General features: G+C 40.5%; 1 protein-coding gene across 1 annotated transcript in view; it reads right to left on the bottom strand.

Moving 5' to 3' along the window:
• CLMN (calmin) overlaps positions 1-20,580 on the bottom strand; it is a 75,574-nt gene that overhangs the window by 14,957 nt on the left and 40,037 nt on the right. The window contains exons 2-7 of the mRNA XM_066321813.1: positions 10,560-10,621; positions 7,980-8,075; positions 6,418-6,501; positions 3,802-3,894; positions 2,362-2,549; positions 408-601 (exon numbers count right to left, since the gene is read on the bottom strand). Coding sequence (XP_066177910.1) covers positions 408-601; positions 2,362-2,549; positions 3,802-3,894; positions 6,418-6,501; positions 7,980-8,075; positions 10,560-10,621 — 717 coding nt within the window. The remainder of the gene's footprint in view (positions 1-407; positions 602-2,361; positions 2,550-3,801; positions 3,895-6,417; positions 6,502-7,979; positions 8,076-10,559; positions 10,622-20,580) is intronic.

The raw sequence follows: 20,580 nt of genomic DNA on the forward strand, positions 1-20,580 counted from the left end.
TCACTCCATTTACCTGGAATGGCAGCCTCGCACAGTTCATCCTGGAGTGACATTTAGTCTCTGCAGGCTAGGTGTTACAGAACAGTGCTAATGCACTGAGACACCCCTCAGCACAACAATTAATGCCCTGCATCTGAATGCAGACGTCACAAAGCATCTAAGCATGAGCCAGGACCAGTGTTCATAGCTAAAACCATGGTAAGATCTTTGATCTCAAGGAGCTTACAAATATGACTGGAAGTATACAATTACAAGCCACTGACCATTTTTATTTTTCTTATCAAAAAGCTCAGCACACTGAATCCATCAGCAGCCTAATCACTGGGAGGCTTTTGGTGTGTATCACAATGCAATATTCATGAATTCACTGTAGGCTGAGTGTTACCCAACAAAGCTGATGTGTTTACCTTCTGGTTCGAGGAGCCGAGGGACACCCAGTTTATTCTGTGCTATGCTGAAAGCATCCTCCAGGTTTTCTCGTGCTGATTTCTCCAGTGCATGCTTCATGTCTACCAAAGTACAATCTATGGCTTTTATGACGGCTAAGAAAGCAAGGCCACTCCTCCAACTACTTGTAAAGTCCTGGACTGCAACGCCATACCTGAAGAGAATTACATGCAGTTTACATGAGTGGTGTTACAAAATCCAGAGTGAAGGCATCATCATTTTCAGACTCCTCAGAGTTAAAACATAAGGTTGCTGAGTAGCACTTGTCACATTTGAGATATTTTTGGATTTCAAAATCTAGACATACATTCAGAAAACACATGGGCTCACAAACTGAATCGGTGTGGCTAACAGCTGACACCAACCTGCTTTTAGGAAGTAGTTAGTAAAAACAAAGCCCTTAAGAATTCAGTAACCACATTTAACATTCACAAACCCAACTGTCTCTGTGATTCCTGTTTCTGTTGCTCTCCAGCATTTTAATGCCATAGCTTGGGAAAACTTCCAAGATTTAAATATTTAAACACATAAGCATAAATGATTCACATTCCTGTGTACTTGGCCTTCTATAGCAGAAAATCTGCCAAATGCAAATGGTGTCAGCATATGCATAAACCACAAGAGTGTTAGAGGCCCAAAGATTTGGAGGAAAAACAGCCATCAAACTTGCAATGGAATACAGCCCCAGAATAGAAAATTCTGCACAGATCATGCGATAACAGGATTACAATGATGCTATTATGTTTTAAATACTGCAGTTGCAAGAACAATTTTCTCTTATTAGAGCTTTTAAATTTGTACTCTTTGACTGGGCTGAAAAGCCTGTGGCCTTTACTTCTCAGGTCCTCACTTTCCTTGTACCACCTATTAACGATGACATCAGCATTATTTTGGACTAAAACTGTACTTCCTCTATGGTTTGCATTGGCAGCAGTGAACTACAGATCTCAATGAGACAATTTTGTCTTCACTTCACTGGAGATAACCAAAGGATGATGTGACCCACAGGACCAAGTATTTAAGATGTAAATTTTTGTCTTCAACACCAGACACAGAAAATTTGTGTTCAAAGGCAAGATATAAATCCAGAGACAAAAATGCCACGTATTCAGCTGACCAACCTGTATAAGTAACTTTGACACATGCCCTCTTTAAAACTCTTTGCCAGTCACTACTTCAAATAAGAATACATGTAAAATACACTCCAAGTATTTGCACGTGCATGAGACATCTTACATCTTACTACTGTTTTTTAACCTGACAGTAACTCTGCCAGGATAAAGCATTACTACACAAAATGCTTTGGTGAAAGAACTACTTTTTTTTTAAAGAGGAGAGAGATGTCTTGTGCAGTGGAAATGCACTCAAATGTTACAAGTTCAAGAGAAGTGACTTAAGTTTCACCCCCTTCCTCTCTTTAATTCTGAGGAAGGAGGGACTCCAGTAGGGGCTCTGTCCTTCAAGGTACTCTGCAGTGCACAGAGAAGCTTCATCTGGGCTACTGCTTAATTTAAAAGGCTGCTGATAAAGTCTTTCAGTACATTTATTTTTTCAGTTCACCCCCTGGTTATACCTAACCTTTAATCAGCAAAAGATGTCAAATAGACTGCATGAAAACTGGGGTCTGGGGAGTAGAGAAAGATCCTCCTTTAAACAGCACCAAGCAGGTTAGTGCAAGTTAACATTTAACACTCAAACCATGGAGCCAGCAGTGGCCTTCAAGGTCAGATGGCTGCTGTAAACACATGGCCCCAGTGAAACACCTCCTGCAGAGATCCTGTGCTCCCAAATTTCAAAACCAGAAGAAGCCACAGCACATGGTAGCACACCCGTGGGGCAGGACAGAGAAAAGAGGCTCAGCTTCAAAGGGGCAGGTGGCAAGACAGTGTTTTGTTCAAGGGTTTGTTAGCTTACTTTCTGGTTTTCCTTTGAACCCAGATTAGAAGGGCCCTGATGGCTTTCCGCTGATCCTTCACTGTAATGGACATGTTTCTCTCCACGCTGGGAGTGCTGGGGGATGTGTCTGACTCTGGACCACTGGGCCCAGAGGACAGGCTGGAGGAGGAGGAGTTCCTGTTGAGGTTGCCTGTAAGCTCCTTAATCTGTAATAAAAGGTGAAATACACAGTGTTCTGCTTTATTATCACTGGCTGCATCGTGTCCTTGTTTTCATGCAAACTTTAAAGAGATGGGTGCCATAACTGAATTTTAAGTGATAATTATAAACCTATTCATTTTAACTCTCAACTTGTACTTTACAAGCATGACAGCCAGCAGCAGCCCAGGCAACAGAAAGGGCAAGCTATCAGTTCAGGCCAAACTGTGCAAATTAAACAAAAAGCAAAGAAACATGTCCTTGAAAGAAAAGTTACTGTAACCGAAATTGTTCTCTTCACAGGAATTGCTTGAGTGAAATATTTTTCTTCAAGAAAGGGTGACCTGCAGCAGCACTCCTGTCCTTGATCAGCACTGACATTTGAGACTTTGCTGCTTTTGAGTCCCCTGTGCCCTCTGCTGCCAGGGTGACAGGGTCTGGTCACACGGTCTTTGCCTGTGAGTCTGCCTGGCCAAACTGGTTCTGTGCAGCACTGCTCAGCCTGAGGAGCTCAGCCAGGGAGAGAAGCCCCAGTGCAACTTGGAGATCACTTTGTCAACCTTATAGCCATTTTTTAAAATCAGACCAAGAGAATGAAAGGGCCTCACAGTCTTATGAGAGTTGCAGAACCCTCCCTCCATCTCTGTCCATTAGAATTTGAGATTGTCTAGAAGATAATTTTCAAACTATGTGCAGGTTAGGGAGCAGTTTTAATCTAAGCCTGGGGATAAATCAATTTTCAGGCTCAAATACGTGTTATCGGTTCCAGGTCCTTCGAGATCTTTCATATGACCATGTATATCAGTTGCAAATTTTTGCTGTGTTGAGTAAATCTCCAAAGAACAGTGATTCTAAATGGAATTTCCCACCACACTGGACCAAATCCAGGTAAAGGTTATTGAAAATAAACTGTGACCTGGAACCATACCCAGGACATTTGTTCAGATACAGGGAATCTGGAACAGAACCCTGAGAAGGCACAGGAAAGAAGGGAAAATAGTAATCTGAAGCCCTAATTCAGGTCCAAGTTAAATGAGGCTTAAATTGTCTCCAATTTACATCAAAATACATCCAATGAAGAAAAATGAAAGCATCTGCAAGTATAAAATTAGTGTATATTAGGAGGAGAAAAGCTCAGGTTTATCATGATTAATTATGTTCTTTAGGATTAAAAATCAATTTAAAAATAAGTATTCAGCTGAAATACATGGATACCATGAAGACTGATTACTTATGGTTAAAGTATTCAAATTCTATTACCTGGAAAAACAAGATTATATTCCATATTAGTCCAAGTACCAGAGAGGAATTTCCATCTGCTATTTCTGCTGCATCGATGCTAACAAGCTTTACCTGTAGAGGAGATCATAAATTCAGAACCAAATTCAAAGCAGGAAGGTATATGCAAAAAATGCACTGAGACTACTGGATATGTTCATTACCACTGCTGCAACTGAAAGGCCAGAAAAAAGCAATAGTGCAATTTTGTATTAATGAAAATTTGCCCTGATCACAATCACCCTTCTCCTGGAACTCCTATCTGAAACCCCTAGCACAGTCTGCAGAACAGAAGTGAACTCAGTTCTGCATTTTTGGAAATGCTACAAATGCATTTCCTCCATGCAAAAATGGAAGAAGATGGGGCCTCTCCTCCAGTGGATCCCACTCATAAGAAGTAGAGAGTCATTTCTCATACAAAAACCTAAAATCCTAGTGATATCTGCTTACTTCTTTTTTTCCTATTCATCTCCTTTCTCCTTCCTTATCCCACCTCACACAGCTTGTCACAGAGTTTTGATTACATCAGTTAGCAACGGATAGGGTTGCCTAATCCAAGCAAACTCTAGACTTTCCCACACTGAGGTTTTTTTCCAGCTGATAACACCAGGATGTTATTCTCTTAGACAACACAGACTTGGTTTTGGCAAGGATCACGGAGGAGGGAGGATACAAGGAAGCTGTCAGTACTGCACATGGCACCCAGACCGAGTTAAAGCCCAGCAGCCCATTTATCACGGAGAAGTCCCGGACACAGTGAATCACTCAGCAGGGCTTTACCCTGCTGCCCCAGTTCCACAGAAGTGGACACTATCGAGTTCCACCCACTGTGGTCTAATATCTAACCTTGAAGCTCTTGGCAGCCAAGGCATTTTGCCAACACTTTCATCACCACCCTTCACTAACTGGTTTGGTTAAGCTGAAAGAAGGAATTTTTATCTAGTGGCTTGCACAACATTTTCAGTCATAGCAAGAAGACACCTCTAGTCATATGTCAAGGATCAGATTTCTTGCTAGCTCCAAGGTAAGGTATTTGGCATAGGAAAAACTTTAAGACAGTACATTTGAATAGCAGTTTCTCCAAAATGGGGAGCAAGTTGCATTTATCATTACATTGTTTAGTGTGAGCTCTGTCCTCTTACTGCTGCTTATGTTTGTTACCCAGCCCAGCAGAGATACTCAGCTAGAAGATATTGACTGCTTACTCTTAAGGGAACAGGAAATCCATAGGAAAGTAGGTTTTAGCACTACTAATTAAAAAGCCACCTGCATTCAAGGTTCCTCCTTCCTGGCCTTGGTGATTGAGGACCTAGTGAGGTCCTGGCAACAAGATATGCTTCAGCTGCAGCTCTGCCAAGCACTGGTACCAACAGAGAGACATAATCTGCCAGTGGGCCTTAGCTGGATTTGGTTAAAGAGCATCACCTGGGAAACTGTTAAGAAATATGTGAATATATAAACTATTTCTTAGCAGTTCTACAGCAGGACCTGAGACGTACACATTTAGGGCCAGATCAGCCCCTACTGATGGAGTTTCCATAGGGAGGCTGGAACACATGGAAGTTACTGGACAACTTCTTGACCTTTCACATCCTATCCTGGGGAAAAAGGCAAAGGATGTTAAACCTCCCACATCTACAAAGTCATAAGAGATGTGCTAAGACCTTACATTGTGCTCATTCCTGCTCTGGGGTTTCCAGCAACTCTCCTGCTTGCTGGAGCAGGAGCTAGGCTCAGTGCAGGCAAGCAGCAGTGACACCAGTAGCTGTTGGCCCATCCCATCCAAGGCAGGGTTTTTGCACACACACTGATCCCTCTTCACCCATAAAGTTGAACTGTACTGGAGTCCTTTATAGGAAATAGCCCAATATCTGTTTTCTCTTTCTGGAAGATCTAGGCATACCATGTACAGTAATTGTTTCATGGCTGGGGCTTCTCTTGACCCCATTACTCTCAACAAGACACGGGCCACTTGCATAGGGTTTTGGAATAAACCCACCACAGGAGAAATAAAAGAAAGAATGACTCCTTTCCATCTACAAGGTCTGATCACACTTGGTCAGTTAAAACTGTAGGAAGTGATGCACTGACTGTGAGGGAAATTATATCCCTGTAAGGCTTTGATTCCTGGAATTATGCATTTATATCATGTTCCCAGATCTCGCTTTCTCTTGCTTTTGACTCATGATCGGCTGTTGCAGCAATCAGTTTACCAGATAAATATACGATTTCTAATAGTGAAAGTATTTCTGAGAAAAGGAAGTAATTTACCATCAGTGTAACTGAAGCAATGCCACTAAGACCCAGATCATAAAAATTACTTGCATTTCTTTTTATTTTCTTTTAATATTGGGTTCCTGATCCTTTTATCCCATTGAACTTTAATATATAAAATGAGAAAATAATCCTTGCTTTAGACTCCGTAGGTGTTCTTGTTGTGCATTTTTATGTGGCTTTTCAGCATTGCTGCAAAGGTAAGTCACAGCTTCTTGAGCAGTACACTCCCCTTGCATGCATGCAGCACATCAGATTAGCAACAATTACCCTTGCAGCATACATCAAGAGAAAATATTAAGATCTGTCTTTGACAATACTCACATTACTGTCCTCCAAGAACTTAAGTGCTTTTGCTATGTTGTTCAAACGAAAAATGCGATGGGTTGAAGATTTGTATTCGTGCATCTAGAAAAAAGAAGTTCCACATTGTTTTTTAAACTGGTGGAATCATTCACTACATCATAGAAAGCTTAAAACACTACAAGCACTAAGTCAAAATAAAGCTAAGGAAATCTCTCTATGAAAAATTATTGCCATCTTTCGTGGGCAGTAAAATGCTTCAACTACACGACTGTAACAAAACAGGGTTAGCAAACAGCTATCTTGTTCTCCAGATGTTATCACTCTCTTGGACTGGCCACATTGATTATTTATGTAACCATTCCCCAACCATGTTCAGTCACAGGATCAGATTTGCCTGAAAATTCATAATAACAGATTTTCTTTTGTCTTGAATTAAATGAAATTATCCTAATTAGGAAGCATGAGCAATTCTAATAGCAGGCACAGGCAGGTGGGAGGCAAAATCCTTCACTTTGGCAGAAATGAAAGATTTTGCATGCCTGTCTCCCTGCAGTTCCACTTTGGCACACTGTTTTTATCCCAGGTGTGCAGAAACAGCTAACAAGAAATGCAGCCAGATGAAGTTACCCCCTTCTCTCACCTCCCCCCTGACCTCCCAGAGCATAGCCTAGGGTTTACCATGATCTATCTCTCCCTTCAATTTATTTCAAGCCTGGTCTTCAATGCAATCTGTGTGAATACACAGAGACACTGCTGCTTCTGCTGCAGCTCTGCTAACTTTCAAGAATATTAAAAAATGTGTGGGCACTCATTCAGGGGGCATCCCTGCTGCAGGATATGCAGGTAGTCAGTCACTGGAGAGCATCACCAGGTGCATCTGCAGTGGTGAGACAGCTGCTCCTCTTACCCAAGTGTGATAGCCACACACAGGGGAGTTCTGATGACAAGACTGATGGAGAAAGAAAACATGAAAGCCAACCGGGCATTTATATTTGCATTGGGTGTTCCATTTGTGGTATTTGGAACTTTACACAGCTCTTACAAAGAAAGGAGGAGAGAAGAGGTTTCTGATTAGTAAAGCTTTGCCCTTCTGATTTAGACCGTATTAGTAAGACAAATGAAACTTGAGCCAGGATACCAGAATGAAACTCAAACCTACAGCAGGCATTAGAAGACCTACTGAGTGTCATAATGAACTTAGACAAAAAGAATTTAGGGATTAAAAGATGATACATCAAATATGTGTTTTCTTGGTAATATGACCTTGGTAATCTCCAAATGGAATGTGTGAGTATTAAAGTATTAAAGCCTTAAAAACCCTTAGGGGTAGGAACATTAACACTGATCACACATCATTTACACCTCATTGTTATATTTCCTTGAAATCTTTTTCCTGGAAACATTATAGCTCAGGTCATCCACCTGTAACATAAGGAAATTACAACAAAGTTGCTGAAATTCTTACCACCTTATGCAAGACATGGGCCCAAATTCACCCTTATTCCTTGGATGTCCAGGCACTGTTGCTTGTAACATACTGAGCTCCTAGGTGTGGAGGTTTCTCCCCTCTCTGTACCTACCAGCTTTTGTCCTGACAGGACTTCCAGGAGCGCCATCAAGATTTTGCCATCTTGTATGTCAATAAACAAGTCTTTCACTTTCAAAGGAGGCTTGCACTGTGAAGAAAAGAAACCAGGTAGTTTTTAAAGCACTACTTTTGGATAAATCACCACGATTTCAGAGAGATGGAAGGAGAATTTTACAAGACAGAGATACAAGAGGTAAATCTCAGCCTGCTGTAAGAAAGAGCTTATTGTTCCTCATATTAGTGGCAATTCTGTCCTATGAATGTTGAGCTAAAACTGAGATCAGACAAGGACTAATTTCAGATTTCCCATAACAGAATCTAACTCTAAAAACCCTTACTAAAAAATAACCACCCAGGGGTTGGGTGCTGATCCCTCAAACTAAGACATGTCCAGCAGAAGCAAATACCACTTTGAAATAAGTCCATGATCCAGGCAGCCACGATGTCCCTTCTCATGTGAAATGCTTCTGGTAGTGCCAATCTTTCTCCCAGCATTTTCTGAGTACTTTAAAAAGCAACTTCTTGTATTGTGTCTCTCTTTCCTCAGCAATCTCCTCCAAAGGAAAACATCTCTTCACTTCAGTGTTGGTAGATGTGTGCATTTCAAAGCACATAGCCAAGTCAGCTCAACCCTTAGGGGTAGTCCCAGCTGCAGCAATTACACTCTGCTTAGGTGTCACTCACTCACGTGTGCCTAAAGAGCCCAATCTTTTCATCTTTGGTTGGGCAACTTCTGTTCAATTCAGCACTGCTCCTGGCAAACTGGGACCACACATTTTCATTACTGATCTTTAATCTAGCCAAGAGACTAAACAATGCTCCGTGAAAGAAAGCAAAGTATCTTGCATTTCAAAATTAAGTAATTTATCTGAAAGACTAAAGCCCAAATTTTCTATTCTTTCAGTACTTAAAGGAAGAACAAACAGAACTCAGAAATTCAGACCACTCCAAATTATTCCATAACCAGCAGAGCTAGATTCTCTCAAGAGATGACCCAAGGGGGATCACATCAAAAGTTTCCTGAAGAAGTACAAAAGACTTCCTTGCTGCCTCTGAAAAAAAGAAGCCACTCTGCAAGAAGTGCTTCTTTGAGGATGGAGGCATAAGACACCTTTCTCAGTGAGTGTCCTCAGGGAATCACCTGTAATTAGAGACAGCTTTGGTGAAGCTGTCATTGTTTACATGGTTATGTTTATTATGCCACTTCCAGCAAAAATATTAATAAAGCAGAAGGCTTTCACCCTTTCTCCAGAAAAGCATTTTTATTCGTTGAATCAGAGAAGAAAAAAATTTGTATGCACTCCAGAGAAAGCTGACCTGCCCACAAAGGTTCTAAGACTTCCTATGCCTGGCACAGCAGAATTAACAGCACCCTACGGCCATTTTCATTATATAATTCCTTCTGTAAATCAAAGACCTTCTTTGCAGTCACATATTTGACAACCCTTTCTGACAAGTTCCAAAACTGCAGTTAGCTTAAAGCCCTAGAGCCTGATTCACGAAGGCATCATGTAACACTGTCTTCACTCTGAGAGGCCTTTGAGAGCAATTGCTAGTCAAAATATTTCCAACTAGCCTTATTCTGATTTTCTAGGGAGATTTAAGAGGATCCCTTTATGCCTTCAGAAACACTCACTGCAGAGTGGTAGACTTAAGCAACTCTATGTGTGATGCCTTTCTTCTAAAACCCTTTTCCTTTATTCTGTCTGAAATGCAATCACTTCTCAAGAACTACTAAAATGAGAGTCAGCCCAAACCTAGTCCCCGTCAGTTTTTGAAATTTAGCCATACATACTAAAGCATTGTGAAGCTCCATCAGCAGTCTGAATCAGGCCTCTGTCTAGATCAGGAACCTGGTATCACTGCTTGATTCTGCACTAAGTGTTGCTGCTGTCTCAGTAATATTTGGAATTTTTTTTCCCCTTTTCAACCTCAACAGCAACAAAAACATTCTCTGCATGACAGATTATTCAGGAGAGGCAGTACTTATCTACCACCAATAAGAACAATAAATTAGGTTTAACAGCCATATTATGGTGTCATTTTGAAACAATTACAACTTAAAGATATGATGTCCAAACAGTAGCTCTCTGAGGTAAGTGGATATGGGAAGATCCCATCATATTGGCCTCCCCATAACATGGCTGACAAGGAATTACTGTTTTCCATCCTCAGATCTGGGATGAAGACAGGTTCTGAAGAACATCTGTCTTTAGCCGTGATTCCTCAGATGATCAGACTTCCAGTTCAGGGGAGAGCACAGACATCACCACCTCAGAGCCTCAACCATATTCGATTTACGTGGGAGCATTCTATGGGAAAATTCTACCCTCATAGTAACAGGCAGTGGCATTAAAGATTTAAATGCGCCTGAGATGATAAATGCCAGTGAAGCATTCATTGTGCCTGAAAACAGAATTAAATTAATCCAGAAACCAGATCTGAGCTTTGGCTTATTCTCCACCTATATGCACAGATGTCAACTTTGTTTCCAAGGTTTAACTACTTTAGAGGAGTTAACTGCAATGGCTATGTCCTTGTAGCCCAATATAAGACTGTTTGTCAGTCTTACCTTTCCCAAATGCAGGTTTATCCATCTGGTAAAAGTCCTCTTCTGTACATTTTCACGTTCGACTAGAAATATCAGAAACAAAGAACAGCACTTAAGTTTCCAGAAGAGGGGAAACTGGTAGGAAATTTCAGAAACTGATGCACAAAAAGAGTTAGAATTCATAAGGACTTGGTGAATAAAACAAACACATTCTAAATCAGGAGATATAAGGTCCAGTTTCAGTGTTTTATTCAAATTCTTTGCCTAGACATGAGCTATAGATTTGTAGATGCATTTTTAAGGCAGGAGGAAGGAAATTCTCTTTGTTTTGCAATCTGCAGTGTTTAGCTTCTGCAAGGTAAACATTCATGTGCTGTGCACAGCTTTCCAGTGTTGTCACCCTCTGAGCAGGCAGCTTGACCCTTCTATGTCAATTTATAGGATTATTGCTCTGGCACCCTCATGCAAATTGGGCTGGTGTGGATTCCAATGTACTTGCATGCACAAGGAAACAGGACTAACGTAACAACTTTGTCTTCATTCTTATGAATGGGAAAACCTCATGAAATCCCATCTTCCCAGTCTCCTAACCAGCGCATTTAGAATCAAAATCCCAAGTCTCCAGACTGAAGAATCATTTTATTTATATTGCAATAAGACTAGAGTGCTTGTTCCTTGCCAGGAGTGCTGTGCACTGGGTGCTGTACAAACAGCTCTTGGGCCAGCTGAAGAGTTTTTAATCACATCTGCCATTTCCTGAATCCATTTCCATAGTGAACTATGGCAAGAGTGCAAAAGGAATCATATTACTGACCAGCTTTCATTTACCTTCTAATATAAAAAACTAAACCATATATTTAATATAAATGAAGTAGACTGTCAAAGTAATATTTCACTTTAAAGACAATTATTCTCAAGTGGTTCTCAAGTTTCACTTGAATTAAGGAAATCTGGCAATTTATGAACAAAACCCATTAAAACTAGTAATATGCTAGTATTTCAATTTACTCATAGAGCATATTAAATATATTTTAAAACCATTTTGTGTTTCTTCAGCCCTACAAAAACAGCTAACCTATCTACTGGGAAATCACATTCTGAAAAAGTCTGGGTTGCTTTTATTGGTCAGACTGATTATAGGCCAAGCAGTAGCTTCTGTAAATCAAATTTTAATATTGTTCTTTTTGATAATATTAAACAAAGGGTCAGCAGCCTCTAATCATATGTATAACTGTTTTCCTTATTTTGATGCATTGGAATAGAGCTTTTCAGCATGAAGTACATCTGTCACTGATGTCCATTCAGGCCTTTTATGTCATCTTATTCCATAAAACCTGATTTTCTCTAAGATTGGTTAAAAAAAGTCATTACCCTTTAAGTGCTTTAGAAAACATAGAAAATGCCAAACTAATTATTGCTCTTGGCTTTTCTTTTAAAAAGTCTTAGAAGAATGTGCAAAGATTTGAAACAGCTCTCTACAAATGAAACTGTAAATTACATTAGGACTCCAGAGTATCTGTAAAACACCCACAGCATTTACCACCTACAAATCCCAAAGTACAATAAACTGAGAGATGTGTCATATATTTCTTGGGCTTCACTTTCTGCAGCTCCTCAGCTTCAGATTTGGGTTTCCATGCACTCACTCCCACAGCCACGGCTGAGCAGCAGAAGTGCTGTGTGTCACCCAGGGTGTAACTTCGACAATTGAGCTGTTAAAATTAACCTTTGACAGTGGGTGGAGGTTAAGTCAGAATTGTTCCCAGATATACCTCTTTCTGTTCAAATACAGGTGTTGGTGCAAAGGGGAAGGCAGAACACGCAGAGGAGCTAGCAGCAGGTAGCAGGGCCACCTAGTAAACTTGTCTGAAATGCTGAGGAATGCTTGGATGGGCACCAGTGCCAGGCTTCAGAAAAGCAAAAAGAGACCTGATCAAATGGGCTGGATACACAGATTTACAGTGTCAACCAAAATGGAAACACAGAAAGGTTCACAGAAACAAATATAGTGTTTTCTGGTATCATCAGAGGCTTGGTTTCTTCTTGTGTTTTTCACCAGTCACTTTGGCAACCTTCACTTTCAGTGTAAATAAGGATGCAAAAGAGAGCTGTGTTTATTTACAGATTATCCATAAAACTGAGCACACACTGGTTCCTAATTTTGCTGCAAAAATTCTGCCACGATGCAAATCAGGAGTTGCACATATGCCTCATAGGATGGGTGAGCCAAGCTGGTATTACTTCTTCGGGAAGCTCACACACCAAACATTAAAAAAAAGGCACATTCAGGGAAGCACTTGCATACATAGACAGGTTTCTGAGATGAATTTGTCTCTATGGCAAACAGCTTCTTTCCAGGAAGAGTGATGACCCCAGGATGGGCACTATTTGATTCTGTAAAATTCTAAAGCAACAGTAACTGGAAGGGGAAGAGGAAAGGAGAGGAAATGTGTTTATAAAATCCCCAAGGCACACAAACCCCTAATGCAGTCCATATGCTCGATGGCAGAATTAATGGGAAAAGTTCAGCACAGGTTATTTACTGATGTGTGCCTTTAACTGCTACTCTGCTCTGGTGTTGTGGACCTCCCAGTTTCAGTACAGCCCCTCTTCTCCACAATCTTTTCATTTAAGATGATTGTAGAGACTCTATAAACTTCAGGCAGTTTCTATAAATTAAATTGAATCTTTTTTTCTCCTTCACACCTAATATTATACAAAAGTGAAGAAAATCATTCAAGTCCGAAGTTCCTATACTTACATATATAATTTACAAAAAACTGCTCTGTGTTTACTGGGCAGCTAGAGAGCAATAACACTATTATAAAATAATAATTACACCCACCATATGGCTGGCCTGCACACAAATCCTATACTGGAAAAGAAGGATGCCTGCTGTGAGGGTTGAATTGAAAGATGTTATGCTGGAAGGTAGTAAAAAGTCAGGAAGTGCCTTTTTGATCAGCTCAGCTCAGATCTTGATGTAGGAGAAAAGTTACGGAGACAAATTCTGGCCACTCACAGGAGCTGGGTCTTCCCCAATCTCCCAGTAAGCCCAACTACAACATGCTTTCACAGGAGGGTGTAACAGGCAGTGTTTGTATCAAAGTGCATGGCATTTGCATTATTGCATTAACTGCAATAATTTAGAGTGAAAGAAGCCACTGGAGAAGGAAAAGCTGTAGTGTTAGGATTGAGTGTACCCTATTGTATAACCCACACATAACCCCTCTGCCCCACAACTATGTCCCAGAGGACAGCAGAATTTGGCAGAATTTGGCTCAGTGCCCTGACTGCACCCTAGTCAGTATTGACTATTCACAAAGATACACTGCTTTGTAAAATCTTATGGCAAAGGCAACTAATTCCTCAAAGAGTAAAACTAAGCTAGTTCAAAAACCAGTTGGTAAAATTCAAAGTTAAGCTGCTAATACACAAGGGAGTTCAGCTGCTTTCCTGTGTGGCACTATTTCCTTCCCCATCAGTAGAAATTCCTCAGGCAGTTGCTAATGCCATTTCACCCCCTCCCAAATCTCCTCAAAGGTCACTACTGTTTGCATCACCTGCAGGAAGCTGATCCCTAAGAGCCTCTATGTTCAACAGCAAATTGGAGATAGCAAATATTGATTTGCTTCTAAATACTATTTATTCTGTTGTTGTAGAACCAGTTATGAATAATCCTCTGAGACACACCACCGTGGGGCTGGGCACTTCAAGGAACTATGAAACATGGAAGCTGATTTGAGTAGAACACTTGTCAGTGTGTAATTACATAGCTTCAGGAACCTGCCTGATTTGCATGTATGGATATTACTCCCAAAGCAAAGCAGGTCACTCAAATTTGCTTCCAAACCTATTAGCATTTCATCTAGGATATCATCATCAAATGACATTAAAACCTTCACAACAGGCCAAGCTGGCTTGTATATCCACTTACAACTTACCTTCCAGATATCTTGCCAAGTTCCAGTTTTACAATAATCACAAAATCCAGCTTCCTTCTACCACAAGCTCAGCATCTATAGATACAGTCACTATTAACAAGAAGCAAGTCTTCAAGATGGAAACGCTGGTGTTAGATAACTGTGACAGAGGATGCTTTAACCACCCTTGGCTTCAGTGGCAATAACTTGCCAGGATAATTGCCCTACCATATTCAGTTTGTAAGTACCCAGTGTCCAGTTCCACCACAGAACCAGTTCATAATGTGCATGGCTCTGGATGTATCCCAGCATTTGCCAAAGACTTTGATCTGGAGAAAATGACACTTCTTACTACACAGCAAGAATATCTGGGAAAATGCATGATAATTAAATACTACAGCCTAACTCCAAAGCGGAATGTGGTTCAGACACCCTAAGTCTTGGGAAATGCAAATTCCTCTCCTTCTGCCTTCCTCACCCCTAAGCCCCTGTTCATAGAGTTAAGCAGTCAATCAGTCTCTAATGAACACACATTGAACAATCCACTTTTGAACTCCAGGCCACTAAATAAAATGAGAACTGTATTTTAAACTGGGCTTCATGGTGTTCCTGCACTGTGACACAGCTTAGGTATTTCTGATTACCAGGCATCATACTACCTAATCTGAACACTCCTTTCTCTGCAAACAGCGTTCACAAAAGAAGCCAGAATGACATCTTAGAAAATGGATTTTACCTAAAATTGCTCATTTGAGATGATGATAGATGCAAGTAATTGCCTACGGGCAAATAAAGACCATGCCATTAGTTGGAGTATGTGGTCAGGCACTAGATCCAGGATGTTGATGATGGATACCGGATACTGACAACCCTAGGGAAGTACAGATCTTTGTCTGGGAGACCTTCTACTGTTCAAACACAATACATGGGACAAAGTTCAGGTGCACAGCCCAAGGACAGAGCACATGCAAGCAACACATCTGACACAGGAAGGAGGATTAAAGGTGTAAGGAAAGTGAAAGGGAGTGAGCAAGAGAGACTGGGTGTGGGGGTAGCAACTGACAGCCAAAGAACCGGAGAGTTGCAGATGAAATGTGTAAAGTAGGGCAGGGAAAAGTGCAATTAAATTTTGTACTTTTGTTTCATCTCAAAGCAGAGTTACATTAAACACATTGAACTATGAATGCACAGAGACATAGTTTCTATTACATGTTTTCACAAGAGGATGAAAAAATAGCTCACAGCATTCCTCTCATGTAAACTGTGCAGTCCAGCAACACTGTTCTGTGAGCACTCAGTACTTGCTCATAAAATCTCCATATTTGTAGGAGTGTGAATTTTAAAGGCATAATCAAAATAAAATGAATAATTTTAGCCAAATTGCCCACAAAATTAATTTTATAAGCTTATGAATTCCTGCAAATTCTGTATTTTCCTTGTGCCTAAGAAACCCCCAAACAGCTTAGAAGATTAATATAAATTTTCTGTTTGATCTGTACAGGGGTTGAAGGCTTTGTTGTGTACCATATGCCAATTTGATGTAATCTGGAGCACATGAAATATTAAATCTTAAAAACCCTGGTTTTCTAAAGGAAACACTAACTACACTATATAACATGAGTCTGCTCTCAAGTTACCTCTTATGAACAGGGCCTCTAAGCCCTCCAGATGAAGTTGTTAAGTTAATTGTTTGTTGAAACTGACCCATTTATTAGGGTCCTTATTAAATTTCTATGGCAGGTGTTGAAAGCTTGAGGCTTTTTCATTCCATCAAAGTTGCAGAGTCCAAGTCTTATTGGTTCAAAATTCTTTAAAACTCAAGTTGCAGAGCGCAAACACTGTAAGATCCCAAGCATTAGATTTTCATTAGCTGCAGCTAAACAGGTTTCTTTTGGACTTCAGTGCCTGGTTATAGTAAAATATTTACTGTTGCAATTGGTATATTAAGATTACATGCACCAGACAAATACCACAGGATGAATATGAGATTTCTAAAAAACGCTTAGTGCTTCAATCCTCATAATGTCTGAGACAGATGTTTCTCTTACCAAAGAATTAGATGAATTTACTTGTAAATTCTATTGGGCTTTGGAAGAGAAATCCTACATAAAATATTACTATTAGAGCTGATCAAAATAGCTTCCAATAAGAGAGATTTACATTTTCCCTTGAAAACTAATTTAGTAGTGGCAGATGGTAAAGATTCCCCTTCATGTACCCTTCAATCACAAAGCAAACATCTTTTTTCGCATGACTCTTTATATACATGGGAAATGTTATTGAACAGATTAACAAAATTTCTCATTTACATACCAGGAATGTTATGGAACAAAATCTGACAAGGTTAAAAAAGAGAGATACAATTCTGTTCTGAACTCTGAATGAAACAGGCATCAGTGTTTACTGTGAAGATTGCTGGACCCAAATAAAGTATTAATTAGGTTAAATTCATAGGGTTTGAAATTGATCTAAAAAGTGACTTAAGTATTGAATCCAGCAAGGGATTTCAGGGTGTGCAGAGCAGTTCTTGTAGTTTATCACACACTGTTCAAGGACCATAATACCTCCTTCTGAGTATGAAAAGAAACAGGATTTGCTGTTATCAACAATTGCCATTAGGAGAAAGGAAACAACAACCATAACATTGTGGTTGAAGAGTTGTTCCTCACCCAGAGTTCATGATGTTTGCTGCACTAGCACTGGCTTCTCCAAATGGTTCACCTCCTGGGACTGCTGATGTTTCTTAAAGGAACTGAGGTCCCCAGCTCTGCAGTGGGCAAAATATCCCACCTCTGTCATTGGTGGCTTATTGAAGTCTGCTTTAAAGCACAATTCTTAACTTCAATTTCAATCTGTTGCACCTTTTCTACCTACTTGAGTATATCTGGTTAGATTCTCTACACTTGCTCAAAAATAAAATCAGGAGCGCCCATCTGAAACTAACAAAATCATAGTTGCCATGCTCAGACAGGTACCAGTCAGCAATATCTTCTTAGCAGTTAGAGAAATGATTCTTGAATAAAGTTCACATCGACATGGCACAAACCTTTCCCTCCCACATGGAGAAGCAGCTCCCACAGCCATATCAGTATCTGCACCAGTAGCTATGTATCACTTCTAAGTGATCCCTGGCAAGATCCATCTCCACTTTGCATCTACCTTTACTTGTTATGGCAAACCTAGAAAACTTAAACTGTGAAGCATTCTTTATTCTTCACATCCTTTTTCATTTCTAGAGAGGGAAAATAGATCCTTTTGACTGGTTAACTTTGTAGAAACATCAAAATCTGAAATGCAGTAAGATATTCTGCTAAACATCAGATCTGACAGCAGTGCTAAAGCCTGAAAAATTTGAGATGAGCAAAGGAACCAAACAAAACCCATATTATGTGTCAGGGTTATTTCTTGACATTCCGAATCAGATGAGAACTAGCACGTGCCCAGAGTCCCACTGTTTCCTGTATTTGTCAGTTAATGTTAACAGGTTGGCATTTAACTGTATTTTTATACATTTGAAACCCCTGTATTTAAACCTGTGAGTGGAATTAAGAAAATGCAGGTGCAGGGGATTGGCAACCCGTCCACTTTACACAGAAGAGTTCCAGGCAGTTTGCTGAGCTTCTTTAGACAAACCAGCCTTTAACACAAAATTTGAACTCTTTACTATTATTAACCAAGATCTTTAAAGCACCACAGGATGGTAAAGAAAGGCTGAGAAGACAACTGCCAGAGTGGTATAATCTTCTTAGGAAATTGCCTTTACCTGTGGGAAACTTAAAAGACAGTTTCACTTTCTAAAATCAGGTAAGGAAAGGCAACCACAAATGTGTCACAGAACTACCTACCAAAAGCCCTGAAATCACAAAGAATTGCTTGTTGAAGTGCTGGTGGCTTCTAAATTTCTCATTTCTGCTTCCCCCACTGTCCCCAAACAAGTGGAGATTACCCAGCCAATACACTGTCCAAATGAAGGAATGCTTACAAAGCCTTCTGGACACCACAGCACTAGAAGAGCTTCAGAAGTAAAAACTGTATGTGTGCAGTACTAAAAGAGTAGTAATAAAAGCCAGAAAGGGTAACCCAGTGCAGGGACTACCAAAACCTACTGGTGTCCTCAAGAAATGGAGCAGCCTCGGATGGATATGCAGAATCCAGAGCCACACTGCCTTCTGCCTTTCTCCCTCTTATTCATCTTTTTAATGTCTTTTATCAAAGCCAATAAGCAGCACAGAAGAAACAGAGTGAGGAGCATGGTACTCAGGTGGATATTGGAAACATGTGGGAATATATGCAACTCTAAGAGCAAAAGATTGAAGAGATTTATGGAGATTAATAATAACTAGAGAAAAATCCTCTTTGCTTTGGAGGAATAAGCAGACGCTTTGTTTATTGTGGGCCAGACATGTGATCTGAAGTAGAGGGTACAAGACTCTTTTGGAGGGACAGAGAAGATCAGAACACCAAAAACAATATAAGAGGTGGGAGCTACACTATTTAAGGTGCTGTATTGCAGTGCAAGGAAACCACCATTCAAAAATGGATGAAGGCAGATTGTAGGCTGCTGAAGTTAGATTAAAATGGATAAAAAGCTGAACCACAGTAGAAATCTCTTTTAAGATGCATTTTATAAAATGTCTAGCAGTGACCAGTACATACTCCTGAGGAGTTGCCATTTGATTTAAATGACCAGTTCGGAGGTATTCTAGGAGGCCTCAAGAGAGTTACTCCTACTTTTCTAGAAAGAGTGCCTGCCACAGAAGAAGTTACAGGCAAACTAAGGATGGCAAAATTCTGAGTGCTCAGCAAAGTCAATCATGCAGTGTCCCCCACAAGACCCCAAGCCTGGCCCCTCTAGCACTAACACAGGCTCTGTGGGCAGCACAGCAGAAAGCCTAGTCCCCTCTGCACCCCTGTGAGCACTGCTTTAGGTAGCACAGGGAACTATGAGCTGCAAGTCCTGGGTATTATTCTGGGTGATGCTATCCAACTACCAAAAGTGAGCAGAGAAATTATTTTTCTGAAGTCAGCAGCAGTCTTTCCTTTGCTCCAGCAGGAACTAAGACCAGGTTATAATGTATGAACATAGTTCAGAAATAGTGCTGGCACAACTTACCAATCAATCAAAGCTTGAAGGTATCACACAAAATCTTGGACTGGGTTTCAATTAAGGCCTGCAGTAACACTCAGAATCCCAGCTTTTCCTGACTCTCCAAGAATGTGGAAATGCAGCCCTCAGGTGACTGACTGATGCTCTTGATGGAGCTCCACAATTTTAGCTATATGCCTGAAGGCAAGTTTGAACAAATCTGCCAGGATGAAAACTCAAGGAAGAGCAATGTGTGTATGAGCTCTCATGTTCTGAGGATTCAACAGTAAAATAGTACCATTTTATGGCATTAAACCAGTGTCATCAAAAACCACAGCACAGTGAGCTGTAGATACTTGATGCATCTTCAACACTGACACTGACATGGCTCTTCACTTTGTTATTAAATAGTTCACCTGTAGCTTCCAAGACAGTCACCACCTCTCTACCTTGCTATTTTTTGCAACTATTTTCCAAATTTCAAATGAGGACACGGCAGGAACCATGAAAACTCATGCTGTCCTTCACATACAACATGGACTATCCACACAGAAGGAAAGGCAAATGTAAAATCATTTGGATTTAACTGCCAAGCAAATATCTCTGTTCTTTATGGACATTTCCAAAGAGAACATTTACCAGAGAGATATTCCTCATGTACAGTATTATCCACAGCAAGAAAATCTTCTTTCCAGCAAAGAACTGTGCCCAGCATGCATAATGACCTGTCCTGAGATGTGTTTAAGAGATACACTTCAAAAAGGGACATAAGCCATTTATTTGCTATATTAGCTTGTACTCAGAAGAAGTTAATCTGATATTCCAGAGAAAGGACCTTCCAATAGATGTCATAGTCGTTAGCAAGAGGAATAAAGGCATTTTGGCATGAGGGAGGGTGTCAAGCCCCACTTTGGCAGCAGAGCTGGCCTGCTGTGTACAGCAGCCCTTGGCCCAAGAGCACTTACAAACACTATCACACGAGCTCCCTCTTGCTCCCCACATTGCACTGCCTTGCATCTCTCACTGCAAGTTC

The sequence above is a fragment of the Sylvia atricapilla genome, chromosome 6 (genome assembly GCF_009819655.1).
Source record: "Sylvia atricapilla isolate bSylAtr1 chromosome 6, bSylAtr1.pri, whole genome shotgun sequence".
In the NCBI taxonomy this organism is placed as follows: Eukaryota; Metazoa; Chordata; class Aves; order Passeriformes; family Sylviidae; genus Sylvia; species Sylvia atricapilla.